The 19,869-nt window shown below is 52.5% G+C and overlaps 3 protein-coding genes across 5 annotated transcripts; 1 reads left to right on the top strand and 2 right to left on the bottom strand.

The window, feature by feature from the left end:
* Positions 1 to 7,741: 7,741 nt before the first annotated feature.
* Positions 7,742 to 12,877, bottom strand: SIT1 (signaling threshold regulating transmembrane adaptor 1). Its single transcript, XM_045580293.1, has 6 exons — positions 12,874 to 12,877; positions 9,171 to 9,539; positions 8,910 to 9,045; positions 8,739 to 8,797; positions 8,568 to 8,629; positions 7,742 to 8,468 (listed from the first exon to the last, which is right to left on the bottom strand). The coding sequence occupies exons 1-6, from the start codon at positions 12,875 to 12,877 to the stop codon at positions 8,235 to 8,237; spliced, it is 864 nt and encodes a 287-aa protein (XP_045436249.1). The 3' UTR covers positions 7,742 to 8,234.
* On the top strand, positions 12,847 to 15,325 carry CCDC107 (coiled-coil domain containing 107). Of its 2 annotated transcripts, none has more exons than XM_036433440.2 (6): positions 12,847 to 13,048; positions 13,135 to 13,280; positions 14,559 to 14,619; positions 14,709 to 14,799; positions 14,874 to 14,980; positions 15,070 to 15,325. In XM_036433440.2, exons 1-6 carry the CDS (start codon positions 12,943 to 12,945, stop codon positions 15,318 to 15,320), a joined length of 762 nt encoding a protein of 253 aa, XP_036289333.1. In that variant the 5' UTR covers positions 12,847 to 12,942; the 3' UTR covers positions 15,321 to 15,325. The 2 variants fall into 2 exon arrangements, with proteins under 2 accessions (XP_036289333.1, XP_036289332.1); XM_036433439.2 differs by having other exon boundaries at positions 12,849 to 13,048; positions 14,556 to 14,619.
* Positions 15,326 to 15,344: 19 nt separating this feature from the next.
* On the bottom strand, positions 15,345 to 19,382 carry ARHGEF39 (Rho guanine nucleotide exchange factor 39). 2 transcript variants are annotated; one of them, XM_036433435.2, is made up of 9 exons: positions 19,245 to 19,382; positions 18,926 to 19,020; positions 18,567 to 18,687; positions 18,198 to 18,316; positions 17,424 to 17,494; positions 16,839 to 16,967; positions 16,444 to 16,673; positions 16,098 to 16,186; positions 15,345 to 15,924 (listed from the first exon to the last, which is right to left on the bottom strand). In XM_036433435.2, exons 1-9 carry the CDS (start codon positions 19,380 to 19,382, stop codon positions 15,909 to 15,911), a joined length of 1,008 nt encoding a protein of 335 aa, XP_036289328.1. In that variant the 3' UTR covers positions 15,345 to 15,908. The 2 variants fall into 2 exon arrangements, with proteins under 2 accessions (XP_036289328.1, XP_045435979.1); XM_045580023.1 differs by having other exon boundaries at positions 15,345 to 15,921.
* Between the last annotated feature and the right edge of the window lie 487 nt (positions 19,383 to 19,869).

Here is a 19,869-nt window from a genome sequence, read left to right as displayed (position 1 = left end):
AGCGTCGGCCTGCGGACTGAAAGGTCTCGGGTTCGATTCCGGTCAAGGGCATGTACCTTGGATGCAGGCACATCCCCGGTAGGGGGTGTGCAAGAGGCAGCTGATCGATGATTCTCTCTCATCGATGTTTCTAACTCTCTGTCCCTCTCAGTTCCTCTCTGTGTAAAATCAATAAAATATATTTAAAAAAACAAACGAACAAAAAAAAACTAGACACCAGGAAGAACATCTGAGCTGCACCTCCCCTGCCAGCATGTCAGCAGCACCTGGGCCTTTTAAGAGCTGAGGGGCCAGTGCTGGACCGCTTTTCCCGGACCATAATACCGTCTGCCGCCCCAGAGGACAAACACCGAAGCCCGTTCCTTGCCTTCTCCTGACCTCTGCTGCTTATCGCGGGGAATGGGTTGCTAAGGTGACAAGAGGAGGGAGCCAGCTGTGAGGGCATCGGGAAAGAATTCGCTGGGTAAAGGGATCCACTTTGGTGAAGTGCAGCCAACACCAGGAAGTCAGAGAAGCTCTCGACACCCTGAAGTCACGTTATCTCTGTCTCATTGCCTTACCCCACTGGCTCCGAGACGCCCAGGCTATGGATCAGGCATGGGGGGGCGGGGGGCAGAACAACAGCCTCTCCAAAGTGTTCACACTCCAATCCCGGGACCTGTGAATGTGTTGCTTCACCAGACAGAAGGCAGTTTGCTTCAGGAAGAGCCTTTAGACGGGGAGACCATCCTGTCTTTTCCGGTGAGCCCAATCTGATCAAATGAGCCTTTGTGGGGTTTTTAATCTTTTTTGTTGAAAGTATTACATATGTCTCTCCCACACAAAAAGTGGCCATCGCCCTGAGGCTCCTGCCCACTTCTTGGCAGGCGGTCCTCACACCACTTTTCACCCGCCCTGGTTGGATGTCAGTATCAGCACTGTTTTCTGCCTGGTGTATCTTTACCACACCCTTATTTTGCATCTTTATCACTTTTTAAATATCTTTCTTTAAAGTAATATGGACCATAATTTGATTAATAACAACATCTGACAACATTTTAATGGAAATGGAAGAATTCAGCCCACACATATTTATTGTAATGAATGATGTATTTGATTTATGATTTCCATCGTAGTTGGTTTAAAAATTTTTGCCGAAACTGGTTTGGTTCAGTGGACAGAGCGTGGCCTGGACCCAAAGGTCCCAGGTTCGATTCCGGTCAAGGGCACGTACCTTGATTGTGGGCATATCCCTGGTGGGGGGTGTGCAGGAGGCAGCTGGTTGATGTTTCTCTCTCATTGATGTTTCTAGCTCTCTATCCTTCTCCCTTCCTCTCTGTAAAAAAATCAATAAAATATATATATTTTAAAAATTTAAACATTGTTCTGAACTCTTCTTTTGCTGGGCTGAATAATAGCTATTCATCCCATGTCCCCCCTTGTTAATTTGTAGTTTGTCATTCTGTTAATAGTCACCATCCTTCGCCCTGTTCTCTTAGACACATGACTCTTCTAGTATGTGAAATGTACACTTTCACAGAACAACTACAATTTCCACCATGCTCTATTTATCTTCTACTTCCTCCCCACCCTAATATACATGGTCTTAAATTACTTTCACTACCCTTCCCCCACCTTCTCTCATCCTCCCTACCTTAGGTCCTGGAACACTTACCTTCCCCTTCTACTCACCAGCTGATTCCAGGGTTCCATTGAGATAATTTAATACTTATTAGAATTCCCCTTACAGGGTGTCCCATCCGTTCCAAGAGTCCTTATCTAGCATTTACATTGATGTTATAAATAGATAGAGCTATAGATAGAAATTATAATTTATGGTGCATTGCTCCTCACTGCTTTTTTTCCTCTTCATCGATCGGTTGCCTCCCCTATGCACCCTGACCAGGGATCGAGCCTGCGACCCAAGTATATGACTGGGAATCGAACCCACAACTTTATGGTGTACAGGATGATGCTCCCCACATAGCCACCCAGCCAGACTCATTAGTGTCTTTTCTTTTTCTTTTTTTTTTTTTTTTTTTTTTTTTTTTACTTTTTACAGAGAGGAAGAGAGGGATAGAGAGTTAGAAACATCAATGAGAGAGAATCATCGATCAGCTGCCTCTTGCACACTCCCTCCTGGAGATGTGCCCGCAACCAAGGTACATGCCCTTGACCGGAATCGAACCCGGGACCCTTCAGTCCGCAGGCTGATGCTCTATCCACTCAGCCAAACTGGTTTTGGCAATGTCTTAAAAGTATTTCTCGCCAAAACCGGTTTGGCTCAGTGGATAGAGCGTCAGCCTGCGGACTGAAGGGTCCCGGGTTCGATTCCGGTAAAGGGCACGTACTTTGGTTGCGGGCACATCCCCAAGTAGGGTGTGTGCAAGAGGCAGCTGATCGATGATTCTCTCTCATCGATGTTTCTAACTCCCTATCCCTCCCTCTTCCTCTCTGTAAAAAATCAATAAAATAAAAAAAAAGTATTTGTCAGCCTAGCCTGTTTGGCACTCTCACATCAATGTTTCTCTCTGTCTCTCCCCCTCCCTTTACTCTCTCTAAAAATCAATGGAAAGCCTTCGCCAGTGTGGCTCAGTGAATAGAGCCTAGGCCTGCAGACTGAATGTTCCTGGGTTCCCAGGTTCGATTCAGGTCAAGGGCAAGTTCGTTACCTGGGTTGCAGGCTCCTCCCCGGCCAGGCCCTTGGTTGCAGGAGGCAACCAATCAATGTGTTTCTCTCACATTGATATTTCTCTCTCTGTCTTTCCCTGTCTCTTCCACTCCCTCTTAAAAAATTAATGGAATAATATCCTCAGGTGAGGATTAACTTTAATAATAATAATAATAATAATAATAATAATAATAATAAGTATTTCTTAGATGAAATGCAAATCTTTAAGATCTATCTTTCGCTTCCTTTCGGCCTGAACCGCCGCCATCTTCCAGTAACTCACTGAAATGACTGACCCAAAGGGAAAGAGAAGAGGCAGCCGCTCTGTGTTCACTAGGCCTTTTAGAAAACATGGCGTCGTTCCTTTGGCCACACACATGGGACTCTACAAGAAAGGTGATGTTGTGGACATCAAGGGAATGGGCGCTGCTCAAAAAGGAAGGCCCACCCGTGTCACCATGGCTAAACCGGAAGAGTCTGTCAGTCACCCAGCATGCAGTGGGCATTATTGTGCACGAGCAAGGCAAGGGCAAGATTCTTGCCGAGAGAATCAATGTCCGTATGGAGCACCTAAGAGCTGAGATAGCTTCGAAACGCGTGAAGGAAACCGATCAGAAAAAGAAGGAAGCCAGAGAGAAAGGCACCTGGTTACCTGAAGCGTCAGCAGGCTCCGCCCGGAGAAGCACGCGTTGTGAGAACCCACGGGAAGGAGCCCGGGCTGCCGGGACCCGTTCCCTATGAATTCACGGCCTGGTAAGTGGGGGAAATTAAAAAGACTTCTGCGCTGATAAAATATGCCTATCTGTCTTTCTTCTTTGGCTGGGTCTGAGTTACAGGCCTTTTCTTCCGTTGACTCACATTCCATTTTTTGGTCTTTTAACTTCCAGGGTGGCAGGTAGGAAGAGAGAACTTTCTTTTTGCCTGAAAATGTGCTAAGCTTTCCCATATCCTGATGAGCTTCCGAATTTTAACCTTCATATGGCTAAGTGTGTGTCTTTCCCTATCAGTCCAGTCTGGTACTTAAGTCTTTGTTTAGTTCAGGGAAATTAAATATATTATTTTTTAAATATATTTTATTTATTTTTTATTTTATTTTATTATTATTATTTATTTATTTTTTTTACAGAGAGGAAGAGAGAGGGAAAGAGAGTTAAAGACATCAATGAGAGAATAACATCCATCAGCTGCTCCTGCACACCTCCCACTGAGCATGTGCCCGCAACCAAGATACATGCCCTTGACGGGAATCGAACCTGGGACCTTTCAGTCTGCAGGCCGATGTTCTATCCATTGAGCCAAACCGGTTAGGGCATAAATGTATTATTTAATGATGACCTCTCCTCTCCTGTTCTTTATTCTGAAGGAACTCTACAAGTTAAGTTTCCTGGTCTGTTCCAATGTCCCATCTTTAACCACATGATTTGCATCTCCATATTTCTAAGATACTTCATCTTTAATTCTCTAGACCTGTTTTCAGGTTTTAGCAGTACATCCTCTCCTGTGATTTGTCTATGGAAATTTTGTGCTCTGATTTTCTAGTTCAGGGAAATCTTTTTTGTTTGAGCTATATTCATTTTTCAGTCAGAGATTCACCTGCTTCCTCCAGCAGGTCCTCTGTCCCTCTGGTTTGCCTTTCCCAGCTTCAAGGGCTGAGAAATTCAATCCTCCACTGTTTTATGTTTGTTTGTTTGTTTGTTTGTTTTTGGAGAATAGGGGAGGCTCAGCAAAGGATTGTTCCTGGAAAGCAGACTGTTTCTGGGACTTGCTGCGTTGCTCTTGGCTCTGAGGCTCTTCTCCAGAAATTTGTCCTCAAATCCTCTGCCAAGAACTCAGCAGAGCCCACTTAAAGTTCCCCGCCTAGCCCTGGCAGGTTTGCTCAATGGTTAGAGCACATGTGTCAAACACAAGGCCCGCGGGCCAAATCCATCCCGCCAGGCCTTGCAATGTGGCCCGCACCGCGCTGTCATCACTGCACTCGGCTGCGTTTCCATCACAATGACAGTTTATGACTGTTCAGTAAACCATTCGGCCCGCGATTTAGGCTGGATTTTAGATTTTGGCCCCTTCTCTGATTGAGTTCGACACCCCTAGGTTAGAGCATCAGCCCATGGACTGAAGGGTCCCAGGTTTGATTTCCAGTCAAGAACATGTGCCTAAGCCGGGACCGGTTTGGCTCAATGGATAGAGCGTCGGCTTGGGGACTGAAGGGTCCCGGGTTCGATTCCGGTCAAGGGCATGTTCCTTGGTTGCGGGCACATCCCCAGTAGGAAGTGTGCAAGAGGCAGCTGATCGATGATTCTCTCTCTCATCGATGTTTCTAACTATCTCTCTCCCTTCCTCTCTGTACAAAATCAATAAAATATATTAAAAAAAAAAAAAAAAAAAAAAAAGAACATGTGCCTCGGTTGCAGGCTGGATCCTGGCCCGGTTGGGGCACGTGCAGGAGGCCACCAATTGATGTGTCTCACGTCAATATTCTCTCTTTCAGCCTCTCCCCCTCCCTTCCACTGTCTCTAAAAAAATAAAAAATAAATGGAGCCCTAGCCGGTTTGGCTTAGTGGATAGAGCATCGGCCCATGGACTGGAGGCTCTTGGGTTTGAGTCTGGTCAAGGGACACATGCCTCAGCTGCAGACCCTGGTCAGGGCCCCTGTGGGAGGCAACCAATCTGCCTGTCTCTCTCACATCAATGTTCCTCTCTGTCTCTCCCCCGCACTTCCACTCTCTCTACAAACCAATGGAAAAATATCTTCAGGTGAGGATTAATAAAAGAAAAAAGAAAATAAAGTTCCTCAGCTAGAGTTATTGGGGGGGTGGGGGTGAGGGGAGGTCTTCATAGGGTTGCTCCTGGTACGTGCACAGAATCCCCTCACTCTAAGCAGTGTAAGTATTACTGACAAAGTGAGAATCACCAAAAGATTTAAAAGCAGAAGACATTATTAGGAGGTCAGAACTCAAGAGCTGCAAGAGATAGAAAGTCTAACTTAGACTGACTGACTAAGCAAAAGAAGGATTTTATTAGCTTGCTTACATAACCAAGGAGTTCAGGAAGCAGATCTTGCTCTGGGCATGGCTGGATCCAAGGTTTCAAATGAAGCCATTAAGACTTGGTCTCTCTCCATGTCCCAGCTCTGTTACCCTCCTTGTAGCCAAAACCAAGTTGAAAGTTTAGACTCATTTTGACAGGGAGCGGTGCAACGCCAGAGATGGAGGGGCCTTGGTTGGATGGCGTGGTGTGGCTTCTGAGGCTCCTCCTATAAATAATTTGTTAAGAACTTCCTATCCATGAACCGTTGACAATCCCAAAGACCCTTCGTCTTTGGATCTTGGGCTTATTCCTGTCCTCCCCGCTGGGATCTCAGGAAGGGGTGGGGAGGGAGGGAGAGACGGGGGCGGGATCCCCAAAGGATCCTCTGTGTCTTCCCCTGACCTGCTCTGGGATTCTGCTTGGGACAGGAAACTCCCGGCTGGAAACAAACGCCAGTGAGGCAGGGAGGGCGCCAAGGGAAGCACCGGGAGCTCTGGCAGGGGAGCGAACTCCCAGGTATTTGGTAAAGGGAGGCCTTCACCCGGTTGGAGAGATGTGGCAAGGGGGCCCTCAGAGCTGTTTGAGAGCCATCGGCTGCCCCACATTAACCTTCTTTATTTCCTAGATTAGGAAGTTGCCACGGATCTGGTGTTCAGGTGAGCTCTAGGCTACGGCATGAGCCTTCAGTGACAGACAGGATAAGAAGGTAAGGCCCTCACCGGTTTGACTCAGTGGATGGAGCATCGGCCTGTGGACTAAAGGGTCCCAGGGTTCGATTCTTTTCAAGGGCATGTACCTTGGTTGTGGGCACATCTCCAGTAGGGGGAGTGCAGGAGCTAGCTGATTGATGTTTCTCTCTATGTTTCTAACTATCTATCCCTCTCCCTCTCTGTAAAAAAATCAATAAAATATACTTTTTAAAAATAATTTAAAAATTTTAAAAATCAATAAAATATATATTTTTTAAAAAGATAAAAAGGTAAGAAAAACTTAAGCGTTGTAGAGGAGAGAGAAAGCAGAGGATCCAGGCTTCAGAGACTGGAAAGAGTTCAAGTCATACCCAGCTCCACACCAAGGAACGCGGGAGGCGCCCAAAGCGCGGAGCCTACAAATTCCGGAGGGTGGGGGACCCGAGCCCGGAGACTTCATCTCCCAGCATGCCGCGGGCCCGGCAGCCTCGCGCCTGCGCAGAGGTGGTGGCGAGGCCGCGTCCCGCCGCGCGGGGGCGCTCGGAGCTCGGTGCTGCGCCGGCGGGCGGCCGCGGAGCCCGGCGGGAGAGCCGGGCTGGGCTGGGGGTCGTTGGAGGCCTCGGCTGCGCTGGCCGGCGAGTCCCAGGCGTGAAGACCTCAGCCCCAGGCCGCGGACACGCCGAGCGCCTTCTGCACGGCAGCCTGCAGAACCCCACATCCCGCTGCGGGCGGCTCCCGCATCCGGTACCCGCCCCAAAGCCACCTCCCTCCCTCCCACACACACCCAGCTGCCTCCACCGCGGCCCCGCTGGCTGCTGCTGGGGAGGGAGGCGCCCTGGGGTGCCCAGGCCCAGGGACCAGGGCACTGGGACACGGTGTGTTTGTCTGTGTGTGTGCAGAGGAGGTCCCTGTTCCCTACTCGGCCTTCTCTGGACGCTAGGAAGAAGTTTGGTGAAAGCCTCAGGCTCCCCTTCCTTCTGCGCCTCACACCTCATGTCTGTCCCACCTGCCCCTCCAGAGGCCCCGGGAGGAGCTGGCAGACCACAGGAGTGGGGTGCAGCAGGTACAGAGCCCATGGAGAGTAGAGTAGGGCAGGGCTGCTGAGCTTGCAGGCTCCAGGGGATGGGCGTTGGGCGGTCCTCAGTGTAAATTCTGGGGACCTTCTAGCTAGCAGCTGCGGCCTCCACCCCTGGCACCCATCCCTGTCATCCACCCCTGCCAGCCTCCACCCCTGCTCTGTTGATGAGGCTGCCCCTCTTGGCCCTCTCCCCCAGCCAGGCTCCCCTGGGAAGTGCTCTGTGCAGACAGCAGAGCTCCCCTCCCACCATGTGGGGTCTCTCATAGGTCTGTGGCCCACTTAATAAAAGTCTAGACATTTTTTTTTTTTTTGAGAAATTTTATTTAAAAACGTGGGGACACAACAGAGGCAGCAGGATGGAGGCTGGTATTCTCCTGCCAGGCTTCGCAGACCAGAACCAGGCTTGGGTTCTTCAGGTTGCTAGGTTCCAGGTTTCTCCCCTCCCATCCCCACTTCCTGCCCCACCCCCAAACCAGTGGCCTCCCCAGGGGTATACCCACCCAGGTCCTCTTAGGCTCTTCCCCCCTGCCCCACTGCCCGCTTCCTGCGTCTGAGGAGACACGGGTAAAACTCCGGAAGGAGGAGGAAGCGAGGAGGGGGCCGCTGCCTCTGGGGGCTGCTTTTCCCCTGAGATATCCCTCAGGCCAGATAGGAGGTTTAGGGGACACCGCCTCCTGTGCCCGGGGAATGGCTGACCGTGTTTGGGGGGTTGTTGGGAACCAGTCGTGACCCAGACGGGGTGGCAGTCACCCCTGCCGCAGAGGAAGCGGGGCGATGCGGGCCCTCCGTCTCAGCTGGGCGCCGTCTGGCTGTTGGCGTAGGCCTGGTCTGGGAAGGAAGCCCTGGCCCTGCGGGTCTGGGCGCACACGGAGGCATAGAGCTCGGGCTCTGGGCCCGGGGCCTGGGGCTGGGGCTCCGCGTCCAGCACCACCTCTGAGTATTTGACGGGGGCTCCCGGGCTCAGGACCCGGCCCTGAGGAGGCCGCAGCTGCAGGCTGGTATAGCACATCACCTCCTCCGAGGCCTGGAGATGCAAGGCCGTTAGACGTTCGCCGGACCCTTGAAAAAGCCCCCCCCCCTTCCCGTCCCTCCCCCCCCTCGTCCTCAGCAACAACGGACTCACCCTGGCGGGGCCTCCAGGTGTTGGATCCGGCTGGTCTGGCCCTGGGTCGTGAGACAGGCGTCCTGGGGCAGGCAACAGGGATCCGGTCACTTCTAGTTCCTCCTCCTGCAGCCCTGCATCCACCCACCCAGGACCTGCTCTCTGGGCCTCGCCCCTCTGCCCGTGTCCTACCTGTCTTCAGGTAGTGCAGGTTCCCGTACAGGGGGACCTCTTCCACAGACCCTCCAGAACTGCAACACGAAGTTTGAGGGTTAAATGGGGAGTTCTTGGTAAGGAGAAACGATCCATGATCCCATTTCTGTCGTCGTCCCCCTCCCCCCCCACACACACACACACACTCACTGTCCCTTTTCTGGACGGTTCCTCCTCCAGCCACTGCTGAAGCGGGACAAGTGTGCAGCCAGCGAGACGAGAAGCAGCAGCGTCACGGCCCCGAAGAGGACCCACAGTCCCCAGGCCGCGGTGAAGGGGGGAATTCCTGTGGATGGATGGAGAGAATAGAGGGGTGGGTATGACTGCCCAGCCCAACCCTCCAGATCCCAGCGGATGGGACCTGGGGCCCCCGCGTGACCCCTCCCCCTGTCCCTGCCCCGCCCAGCTTACCGGGCCCCAGCTGATCCGTGCAGTTTGCACCGCTGCTCATGACTATTGATGTGGCAGCCAAGTCTGCAGGCGACGATCTCGCGCCCTGAGCCTGGGCGTGAGCCTGGCTTATGGTCTGACAGCTGCAGCAGCCCCCCGTACTCCCATCCCTCCCCGGGCCTGGCCCCCACAGCTCATCATCCCCAATGCTGATGGTGGCAAAGTCGCTGGTTTCCGGGGAGGAAGGGGGAGGGGGGGATGAGTGAAAGAACTGACACCGCCCAGGGCCTGCACCTGCGCCACTCAGCAACTCCTGAACTTCCGCGGCTCCCCACCTCACGTCCCCTCGCCCTTGGCCCTGTGTCTCCCCTCCCCCCCCATCCCACGCCCCTGGCCAGAGAAGAGTGAAGAAGGCTTCGCCTCAGTGTGGGTGAGCCCGCGAAGACTCCCAAGCGGGGCATCAGTGGCATGAGGCAGGACCCACAGGACAAGGAAGGCAGGCTTTGTGACAGATCTCCTTATGCCACAGGGTGCCTGGCTTCTCTCTCCAGTTCCGAGTCTCACGAGGAGAATGTGCTCCTGGATGAACATGCTATAACATGGAATAGGACTGGGAGGTCTCCTGGTATGTACCCTCTCACCACACCCTAAAGCTGATCCAAGGTGAACGTGTTAGGATGACCATTGTCATTGTTACTGTCCTATCCCAGGGGCCCAGTGCATGAAATTGGTGCACGGGTAGGATCGCTAGGCTGGCCAGTGAGCAGGACCAATTGGGGCCTTCTGGCTGGCAGCCGGCAGGCTGAGGGAGGCCTGCCTTCCCTGGCTGCTGGCTGCCCTTGTTTCATGCCACCCCCTGGTGATCAGCACACGTCATAGTGAGGGGTTGAACTCCTGGTTGGTCAAACTCCCGGAGAGGACAATTTGCATATTAGCCTTTTATAGTATGCAAATTGCCCTCTCAGGCAGTCATTCAACCATGAGTTTGACCGCTCGCTGTGACATGCACTGACCGCCAGGAGGTGGTGTGGAATATGGTGGGCATCAGTGACCCGCTGTGACCTCTTGCCAGCTACCTGGGGGAGAATTTTAAGACAAAACTAACTAAAAAGTGGTCTCCATTTTATTTTCACCATGTTCCAGCAATCCTAAAAAATGTCAGTAATAAAGTACTCCTCTTTGAAAAAACGTTTATAGATCCTGTTCTACATTGTTGTGGTTACTGATGAGCTTTCATGATATACTAGCTTCAAATTAGCACCCCTGTATTACCTATCCTTTAGAAAACATTGTCACGTACATGGAAGTTCATCTAGAGAACTCCCAGGTACCCAATTGGCCCCTGGCATAAGCAGATTCATCTGGGTGTGTTTAAGTCTAGTTCTTAGCAGTTTGTTCAAGTGCTCTCTGAGAATAACCAACTCCTATGATAGCACATATTCCCATAGTTAGCCCATGGATTTATAACAATAAGTAGCACAAAGATTGTAAAGTCAAAGAAATTGAACTTGAATTCCTTTAAGTCATTCCAGAGTTTTTATTTATATTGAAATTTTATATTGAAAATTTCTGGGACTTATTGTGAAATGGAATTTTCTAAATCTTTGTCAAGCATCTTTATGATTACTCTTTCCCTAACTGTTTGCATGTTTGTTGCTTAATATGAAGAAACTTTAAAATTTTTTAAATTGATTTTTAGAGAGGGAGGAAGGCAGAGAGAAAGAAACATTGATGTGAGAGCAGAACATTAATTATTAAAGGCTGCCTCCTGCACATACCCTACTGGCGATCCAGCCCACAGCCTGGGCATGTGCCCTGACAGAAATAAAACTGTGACATCCTGGTTCATAGGTTGATGCTCAACCACTGAGTCATACTGGTTGGGCACTATATTTAGTTTTATACTGTCATGATTATATCAGACATTCAGATATACAAATAATTCAGTCTGAATTTTTTTTTGGGGGGGGGGTGTTTTTGTTTTTTTTGTTTTCAGTCTGAATTTCTGACCCTTATTGTTAGTTTATTTTATGGTCCTTATTATTTGTTTCATTTCCTGATTATTAATGAAAATAATTTTGTCCTATAGAAGAGAATTTTAAAAGCATGATCCACACAGGTGTCAAATATGCCAACTATTCATCGGTAACATTTTAAAACGGAGATTTCAAATTATAAAAATCCCAGTTTGTTGAATTGGGGTGGGGAGGTGTAGAAATCAGAATATCTGGGAATAGTGGGCCCAGATTCTCTGAAGGCAATGATCAGTTAGCAGCCATTTATCATGTTAAAAGCCTTTCCCCCCCCCCCCAAAAAAAAATATTTATTTACATTAACTACACCAACTGGTTTGGAGTACACTGTTCTACCTGGGTAAGCTGCCCCATGGTGGTCAACTACTAGAGCATGGTAACTCCCCTGGGTTCGGGTCTTTCCCTGCAGTGCCTCCTTCCTTTCTGCATTTTATTCATTTATTTAACACGTGTACTTCATTCATTTAATACACATGTACCACTTATGAGCCAAGCTCTGGGGATATAAATAAATGTGAGTGAGAAATGGTTTCTTTCCTCTTCAAAGAGCCGTTGGTCTAAGCAGGAAGGTGACACAGACAGTTATAAAAGATAGTGTGAAACAGTGGGAGACTACCTAAGTCTGCCTGGAGAAGTCAGGGTCAACGAGAAGTGGGAAGGCCTGGAGGTGGGTGATGTGAGACAGGTGATATGGAGACAAGCAGAAAATGGAGTTGCCTAGTCTCTGACCTGATCAACAACACTTAACCTTCATGAACCCGTTTCCTCATTTTTAAAAAGTGCTTAACTGTATTTAATTGTTGGATCGTTTGAAAACATTAATTTCCTTCAACAAGGATTTATTGAGTGCTCGCTTTGGCAGCACATATGCTAAAATTGGAAAGATACAGAAATTAGCAAGGTAAACACTCAAATTTATTAACCAATGTCACCCCAATGAATTTAATTTTTTTTAAAAGTGTTTGCTATAACCATGTGCTTTGCTAGGCTATAGGAATAAAATGGTGGATTTCTCCAGCTTTACTGTGATATAATTTACATATAGGGGTACAATAGTGGCTAACAAGTACACAGAGTTAATGATTCTGCATTGAATGTGAATGCTGACGTCTGTAGATGTTACCCGTCAGAACAAGAGATTGTAAAATGCAGCCGCGCTGAGAATGAGCCCCGTGTGGTTAGTGCACGCAGGCGCACCGCCTGCGTAACTAGAGGAGATGACGGACGACGCCCCCGCCACACGCCCGCTCAGCCTTCGCTTCTTGGCGGATTCACAGCGAGAAGCGGGGAGGTCTGCGTGCGTGCGCACGTGGCACTCTCTGCCCGCGGTCCGGGGACTTTCCCCTAGGCGCAAATGAGGAACCGGGTCCTCCGTGTGTAGCCTAGGAAACAGGCCTTCAGCGCGAACTACAAGAGGATACTGACGTGTTCCGGCGTTTTATAGGTCCGTCAAGAAATCTACCTTATAGTTAGGGTGAGAAGACTGGTGGTTTACGAAATAAAAATCACTTTCTGGAACAATCTTCAAATACTTCTGGAGGTATTCCGAGCTAACATAGATTAGAATAAATAGGAAAGAAATTAATTCAGGAAGATTTGGCCAATGGTCCTATGCAAATCACGCGTGGCCCCGCCCACAGCATGTGGGCGTGGTCTTCCGGGGGCGGCCCCAGCGAGCCCGGCGCGCCTACCCATGAGCCCATGAGCACCGGGGCGTTCCGCTGCCTAGCGCCGCAGGGGCCTCAGTCTGCCGGCCCGCAATGGCGGGTGCGGTGTCGCCCGCGGGTGTTCTGGGGCTGCTCCTTGTATCTACGCTGCCCGGGGTCCTCGGAGACCGCTCCAGCCGCGACCTCCGGGCACACCCAGGTACCAGCGAGGGCTGCCGGGGGGAAGCTGGGATTGCCCTGGAGTCCCAGCCCCATTGACCCTCCTCTGCCCTCCTCCGTCCGCAGGGAACCCCGCCCAGGGCCGCCCGAAGGCCACGGAACCCCGGCGGCCGCCGCCGCCCAAGCACCAGCAGGAGCGGGCCCCGGCGTGGCCTCTGGGGGCGCTGTACACCGCGGCCGTCGTGGCTTTTGTGCTCTATAAGTGTTTGCAGGTGCGGGGCGGCCCGTGGTGGGGGTGCCCCGGGCCCGAGTTTCCCATAGGGTTGTTGTGGTACCAACAGCAAGAGACGTCTCCCGCTCACTTTATGAAAGGAACAGTAGTTCCTCGGCTTTCCAACATGTTGGGGTCATTTTGAGCCTGCAGCGAGGTGATGGGTGTGAAGGGCACGTGGTAAATTGCAAATAAGTATCACGTGTAGTCTTCGCAACAAGCCAATGAGGACATTAAGCCCCTTGCTCAAGGTCAGAGCCAGTCACTAGCGGAGCTGGGATTTGAACCCAGCAAGTGTGGAGCTCCTGGTGAGATGCCAACCTTGGCACAAGAGGTTGGTTACTGTAGTCAAGTTTGTTTTTTAAGTTCAAGGTACGAAACAGGCCCATGTTCTTGGGGAGGAGGCCCCGAAATATGAATTGACAGTCCATTTTGGTGGATTGAAACTGTTGCAATGGGAAGTAGTGCCTCCCAGGGCTGTATATTCAGCCTCGGCCCTATCACTCAATTGCTCCGGGAAATAGAGGGCTCCAGAGCCATTTGGAGGTGATGTGAAACTAGAAGGGACAGCTGGTCGTGATTCCAAATAGACTTGACAAGCTAGGATAAAGGCCTGAATTCAATGGTGAAATTTAACAAGGATGGATAAATTCTATTCCTGGACCCAAATATAGTTGAAACATAACAGCAGCAGCTCTTTGATTGGCTAATGAAGTTCATTTGTGTGATGTGACAACCCATTTCCTAAATAAGTACTGTGTGTTATCTTATGATCAGAACATTCCTGGAGAACTTGATTCCCTTCGGGGCACTGATTTAAGAGCTCAAGTTCAGTAAAGCAACCAGAGAAAGTCAAATGAGCACTGGTGATATTAAGCCAGAGAGGATGTGGGGAAGTGAAGGGGGGAGGGGGGAGGGTGATAACCATTGTTTTCAAATTCCCAAGGGGCTATGATTTTGAGAGGCTCTTACCAGCACAGTGAAAAGTAGGTACAAGAAGGACAGTGTTTGGCTTTGTATATAAACTAACACCCAGATCTTGATCAACCTGGAGGGAGGTGCTCTTTTCTTGGAGGTGTTAAGAGTAGACTGAATGACCTGGTGAGGGCTTGCCGACAGGCTGCTTCATGCCCTGGGTGAGGAGCTGGAGGGGCTGTGATTCTCTGAGGTAAAAATCCCATCGTTGTCTCTGCCTCAAATCCTCCTCCTCTTACTGGCTTTGGAGACAAGGGGTGGGGGAGCCTTGTTGCAGTTTCTCCCTTTCCTCCTCCTGCAGCAGGAGAAAAATGAGGCCCCTGTTCCCCAAGAAGAGGCAGGCAAGAAGGAGTCGTTGCAGTCAGGTGGGTGTTGCAGACGTCTTGCTGGGTAGGGAGTTAGGGGATGGCAGAAGGTGAGTCACCATTGCCCTCCTCCTCTCCCTTACCTCCAGAGCAACAGCTGGCCCAGCTGACACAACAGCTGGCCCAGACAGAGCAACACCTGAACAGCCTGATGGCCCAGCTGGACCCCCTTTTTGAGCGGTAAGCGGAGCAGTGTGTGGCAGGTGAGAAGTGGGGACCCAGCCTGGGCAGCCTCTGAGGGGACCTGTCCACAGCGTGAGCACCCTGGCCGGAGCGCAGCAGGAGCTTCTGAACATGAAGTTACACACCATCCACCAGCTGCTACACAAGAACAAGCCCAGCCAGGAGGTCCCAGAGCCAGGTAACAGGCTGGGGGCGAGAGCCTGGCGGGGGTAGAGACAAAGTACGTGAAACGGGAACACACCCCACAGAGGCATCTCCCCCTCACAGAGGCTGGCGTGCCCTTTCCTGAGGACTCGTGTGTGGAGGAGGAAGACGAGGAGGCTGGTGACAGCCAGGCTGGGGAAGCGCCCCTACACTGGAGCACAGAGACAAGGAGCCCAGCCACTCCTTGGGGAGTGGAGCAGGGGCTCAGGAGGAGATGCAGCAAGACTGCGGCAAAGGGCCGCGGTCCCAGCCCCCTCCGGGGGGAAGGAAGGACGCCAGCTGAAGGTTTAGTAAAACCAAGTCTGTTCCTGTGATTGGATGCTCCAGTGTGCTTTTTGCATCCCAGCTGGTCACACACACACCCATACTCGGTGCCTAGGAGCAACCGGCCCTTCTTGGAAAGCTTCCCTTATTAGGACAAAAAGACTGCCTCCCGGCGTGAGAGCGGAGAAGACAGAGGAAGCTCCAGCTCTTTCCCGTGCACTTCCGAGGCCCGTCATGCCAGCCTCGGGCACAGACATCCCTTTGCTCAGGCACACAGCTGAAACAGGCCTTTCCAAAGAAACAAAAACACTTTACTTACATCCAGTAGGAAAATAAAACTATAAAAATAGCCACATTTGCAAAGCCGTAGCCTTGATAAACGACCGGCCATAGACGTAGCACCAAGCTTATCAGCCCCAAGTCCCCTCATCTGTGCTGGAGGGGCTGGGTCAGTGGAGGTTCACAGGGGTCAGGCTTGCTTTCCTGATTCTTAAGAGCCGGGCGGATAACCCAGTCCAAGGCAAACACAAAACGACCCTCCTCGAAGCGCAAAGGGTTCTGTGTTTTGTTTAGTTTTTGTGCTCCTGACCCTGACCGATCCCGGAAGTATCGTGGGTTCTGGAATTCATAAGATTCTTCTAGTTCTTCTGGCTGCTGTGGAGAGAAGACAGTTCAGGTATTGGCATGAGCACTCTAGTCATAGTCTAATCAACCCCGGGGTGGTGGGGTGGTGTCCTGCAGATGTAGGACATGAGACAGGATCAGAGCTGCTCATCTCCTGCTCCTGGGCCTCATCCCAACACTCACCAAGGAGAGAGACAACCTACCTGATGGCCACGGTCAGACTGTGGTACCAGCGCAACAGCTCCTCCTGGTCCGTGGACATAAGCAGTAGCTTCTCATGAGGGAAGGACAGCTGGGGAGAGACCGTCGCTCAATGCATGGCTCAGAAAGGTCCAGGCTAACGCCGGAGGCCTTGCTGCTCCCATGGGGTCATTGAGGACTCATGTGAGATCTGGATATGAACCCAAAGACCCAGTTATCCTCTCCCAACGTAGCTGGCCCAATCCCTATGACAAGAGCCCAGGCCGAGGAGATAAACAGGTGCACAGGTATTTGAGGTATATGCCCGGCCTCTCCCACCTTACCTAGGACTCCCATCTTATCACTTACGCTGAGCAGCCCACCACAGGGGCCCCCCGAGTGGCCAAAGACCCTTTGGAGGTGGCACTGGGCCATGGGGTAGACGGCCCGGCAGACGAAGGTGCCACTCTGCAGCAGGTGCAACGGGGGCCGAGGCTTGGCCATGACGAGCACGTCCGAGAACAGGAAGAACATTCGGGGCCGGGGTTCCCCACGGGGAGGCACTACCAACAGCCAGCCCTGGCGCAGGAACCAGCGACCTGGGGGTGAGAGAGCTGTTACTCTCATGCGGCTCCAGGACCATGACCCGTGGGCATAAAAGAAAAGGGAGGCTGAGGAGGCTGGGCATGTGCTGGCAGTCAATACAGCGGGAGAGGGGTAAGGAAAGGGCAGGCTGAGGGCGAAGGCGGAAGGACGCAGACTACCTGTGGTGAGCCCCTTTGCCCGGCGGCCGCTGAGAAGGGCCTGGACACGGCGGAGGTGCTGGCCATTCTTCTGTTTCTGACCGATGGCGTGGACTCTCTGGGCGGTGTCACTTATCAGCCGAGCGGCCCCTGGAATAACATCCCCAGCACCTCTCTGACTCTGGGGACTGGTGGTGGAGAAAGGCTACTCCCTAAGGCCGTGGTCGGCAAACTGTGGCTCGCCAGTCACGTGCGGCTCTTTGGCCCCTTGAGTGTGGCTCTTCCACAAAATACCACGGCCTGGGCCAGACTATTTTGAAGAAGTGGCATTAGAAGAAATTTAAGTTTAAAAACTTGGGCTCTCCAAAGAAATTTCAATCGTCGTCCTGTTGGTATTTGGCTCTGTGGACTCATGAGTTTGCCGACCACGGGCCTAGGGAGCCAGGGTTCGGGCCTGGCTTGTTGAAGAGCAGGCGGGACAGCAGGAGCACCATGTACACGTCCAAGGAAGACAGGGTCATAGCAGACATGGCTGGAGGTCACAACCCAAAAGGGATACCAGAAAGGCAGCCTCTGTCTGCGGGTTTTGGCAGAGCAAGAACATACGTGTGAGCTGCTGGTGGTCCGGGCTGTGGGGACTTGTGTTTTCAGCCAAAGCAACAACAAGGTTTTCATACCTAGAATTATACAGTTAAAGTCTGTGAGGGGACATAGAGCTGGGAAACATTCCCTCTGCCTGACACACACACCACCCCTTCCACATACTTCCACGGCAGAGCCAGGAAAGATCTGCTCCAGCTTTGTGTCCCCGCTTTCAAAGCCTGACCTCACACCCCATTACCCTTTCCCGTCCCACACTGAAGCGTCAGGAGCAGACGCTTCAGAAATTCCAAACTGGACCAGCCTCTCATCTCAGCAAATTCTTCCAAATACGGTGTCACTAGCCCCGTGGTCAGCAAACTGCGGCTCGAGAGCCACAGGCGGCTCTTTGGCCCCTTGAATGTGGCTCTTCCACAAAACACCACGGCCTGGGCGAGTCTATTTTGAAGAAGTGGCGTTAACGTTTAAGTTTAAAAAATTTGGCTCTCAAAAGAAATTTCAATTGTTGTCCTGTTGATATTATGCTCTGGTGACGAATGAGTTTGCCGACCACCACACTAGCCCATTACAAGCCCCCGCGCTTCAGGGTAGAGCTCCAGAGTCCCAGCTGAGGGCCTGAGGCTGCAGACTCCAAGGACTCCAGTGGGTTCTCATTTGCTCTTGCAAAAAAGGATTTTGGGAGCAACTTGTCCCAGGAGAGAGGCATTGGGATAGACCCCATGAGTCCCACAGAGGCGAGAGACTCGGAGAAGCCGGCCGAGTCGGGGAGCATTCACTCATTGCTGGAGCCTCTGCAGAGGCAGAGGGAGCAGGTCCTGGAGCTGCAGGCCCCCGAACTCGGGGCGGCCTTCCTGAAGCTTCACGAACCTCCGGAAACGCTTGCTTTTCTTCAGTTGTTCCTGGAGCGAGGGGAAAGGGTTGGCAGCAGAGAGAGAAGCACTCCTTACACTGTGTTCACCTGTGCCACATCCCCAGCCCCCAGCAAGCTGTGTACTCCCGAGAGAACCCGTCTCCCTCCAGGGAACTCGGCACAGAACGGGACACCCAAAGGGCTCTATAAACGCAGGGACAGTTTGAAGTTTGGGTCTCCAGATGGAGAGGGAACGTATGGGGCAAGAGAGGAAGGACTTGAGGTCACCTTCAAGTTACCTGCAGGGTGGTCTGGGACGTCTCGGCGTTGGCAGCAAACTGGGTGTAGAGCTCCAGGCGGGGGCAGAAGCCCTCCAGCCCCGGCCCCCAGTGCCCTCCTTCCAGGTAGGGAAGCAGCTCTCTGCGCCGGTGAGGACGATACAAGAGCTGCGGGAGAACCGCTCAAGCACCTTTCATCCTTTTAACCCTGACCCGTGGGCAGCGCTGTCACCCCGTTTTACAGACGGAGACCTGGGGCCCTGGGCCAAGACCACAGGTGAGGTCACTGGCAGACTCGGAATATGAACTTGGGTCTCTCCGAGCAGCGCCAGAAGCCTAGGCGCTCGCTCCCTCCCTCTCCCCGCGCCCCTTCCACTCACTGGCTGGCGCCGTAAATGAGCTCCCAGGGCCCAAACAGGGCCTGGCGCTCCGGTGGCCGCAGGGTGCCCTTGGCTCTCAGAATGCTCACGAAGTACTGCGGAGAGAGAACACGGGCCTATGGTCTGCGGGAAGAGGCAACGCCAAGGCCATTTAAAGGAATAATAGGAAAAGCTATTGTAGAATCTGCAGAAGTCTGCCCAGCCCCCCAAATGCAGGAGGACAGAGCAAGACCCCGGTCCTCGGGATCACCGGCCTCGCAGAGACCCTCCCCACACCCCGGGCTCCCCGCCCCATTCGAGAGGGCACGCGGGCCCCCACCGTGGCCACCAGCCCCAGCTGCTCCTGGTAGCGCCGCTCGGTCTCCAGCAGCTCCCGGGCGGTGCAGGCGCGCTTCCGCTCCCAACGGGCACGCTGCTCTCGCACCGGGCACCGGGCCCCGGGGTCCGGGGTCTCCATGCCTAGCTGGCCGGCGGGCATTTCTGGCCACAGCCCGCCGGAGATTCAAATGCAAACCGCTCAGGGGCGGGGCGGCGTGGAGGAGCGCGCCCCCTGGCGCCCGGAGGCTGCGCCCAGGACGGAGCATGCGCGGCGACCTGCCCAGCAGCGTATGTCTCCGCCAGGACCTCGCCCCGCCGCCAGGGCGGCGCTGTAGGTACGTGACGTCCGGCGGAGAACAGAGTGGGGCAGGTGAGGAGCTCTCCTGAGTGGGTCTAACTGGGGCAGCGGCCTAGACTTTGAGCCGGCAGACTCGGGGGTGCAGGCACTGGTAGGGCCTGTGTCCTGTCGGTGGAATTGGGAAAGGCGCAATAGCTGCAGTACATATTCTGCACTGGGCCCATGCCGGACGCTGGGGTTCAGCTGTTTCCAATGCTTCTTTACAATTAGAGACTCTCACTAGTCAAAAAGTTTGAAATATTTTGGCCTTCGGACAGAAGTTTACAGG

This window comes from Pipistrellus kuhlii, unplaced genomic scaffold (genome assembly GCF_014108245.1).
Source record: "Pipistrellus kuhlii isolate mPipKuh1 unplaced genomic scaffold, mPipKuh1.p scaffold_m20_p_12, whole genome shotgun sequence".
In the NCBI taxonomy this organism is placed as follows: domain Eukaryota; kingdom Metazoa; phylum Chordata; class Mammalia; order Chiroptera; family Vespertilionidae; genus Pipistrellus; species Pipistrellus kuhlii.
The sequence above is the reverse complement of the archived record's forward strand: the minus strand, read 5'-3'. Positions and strand labels throughout refer to the sequence as shown.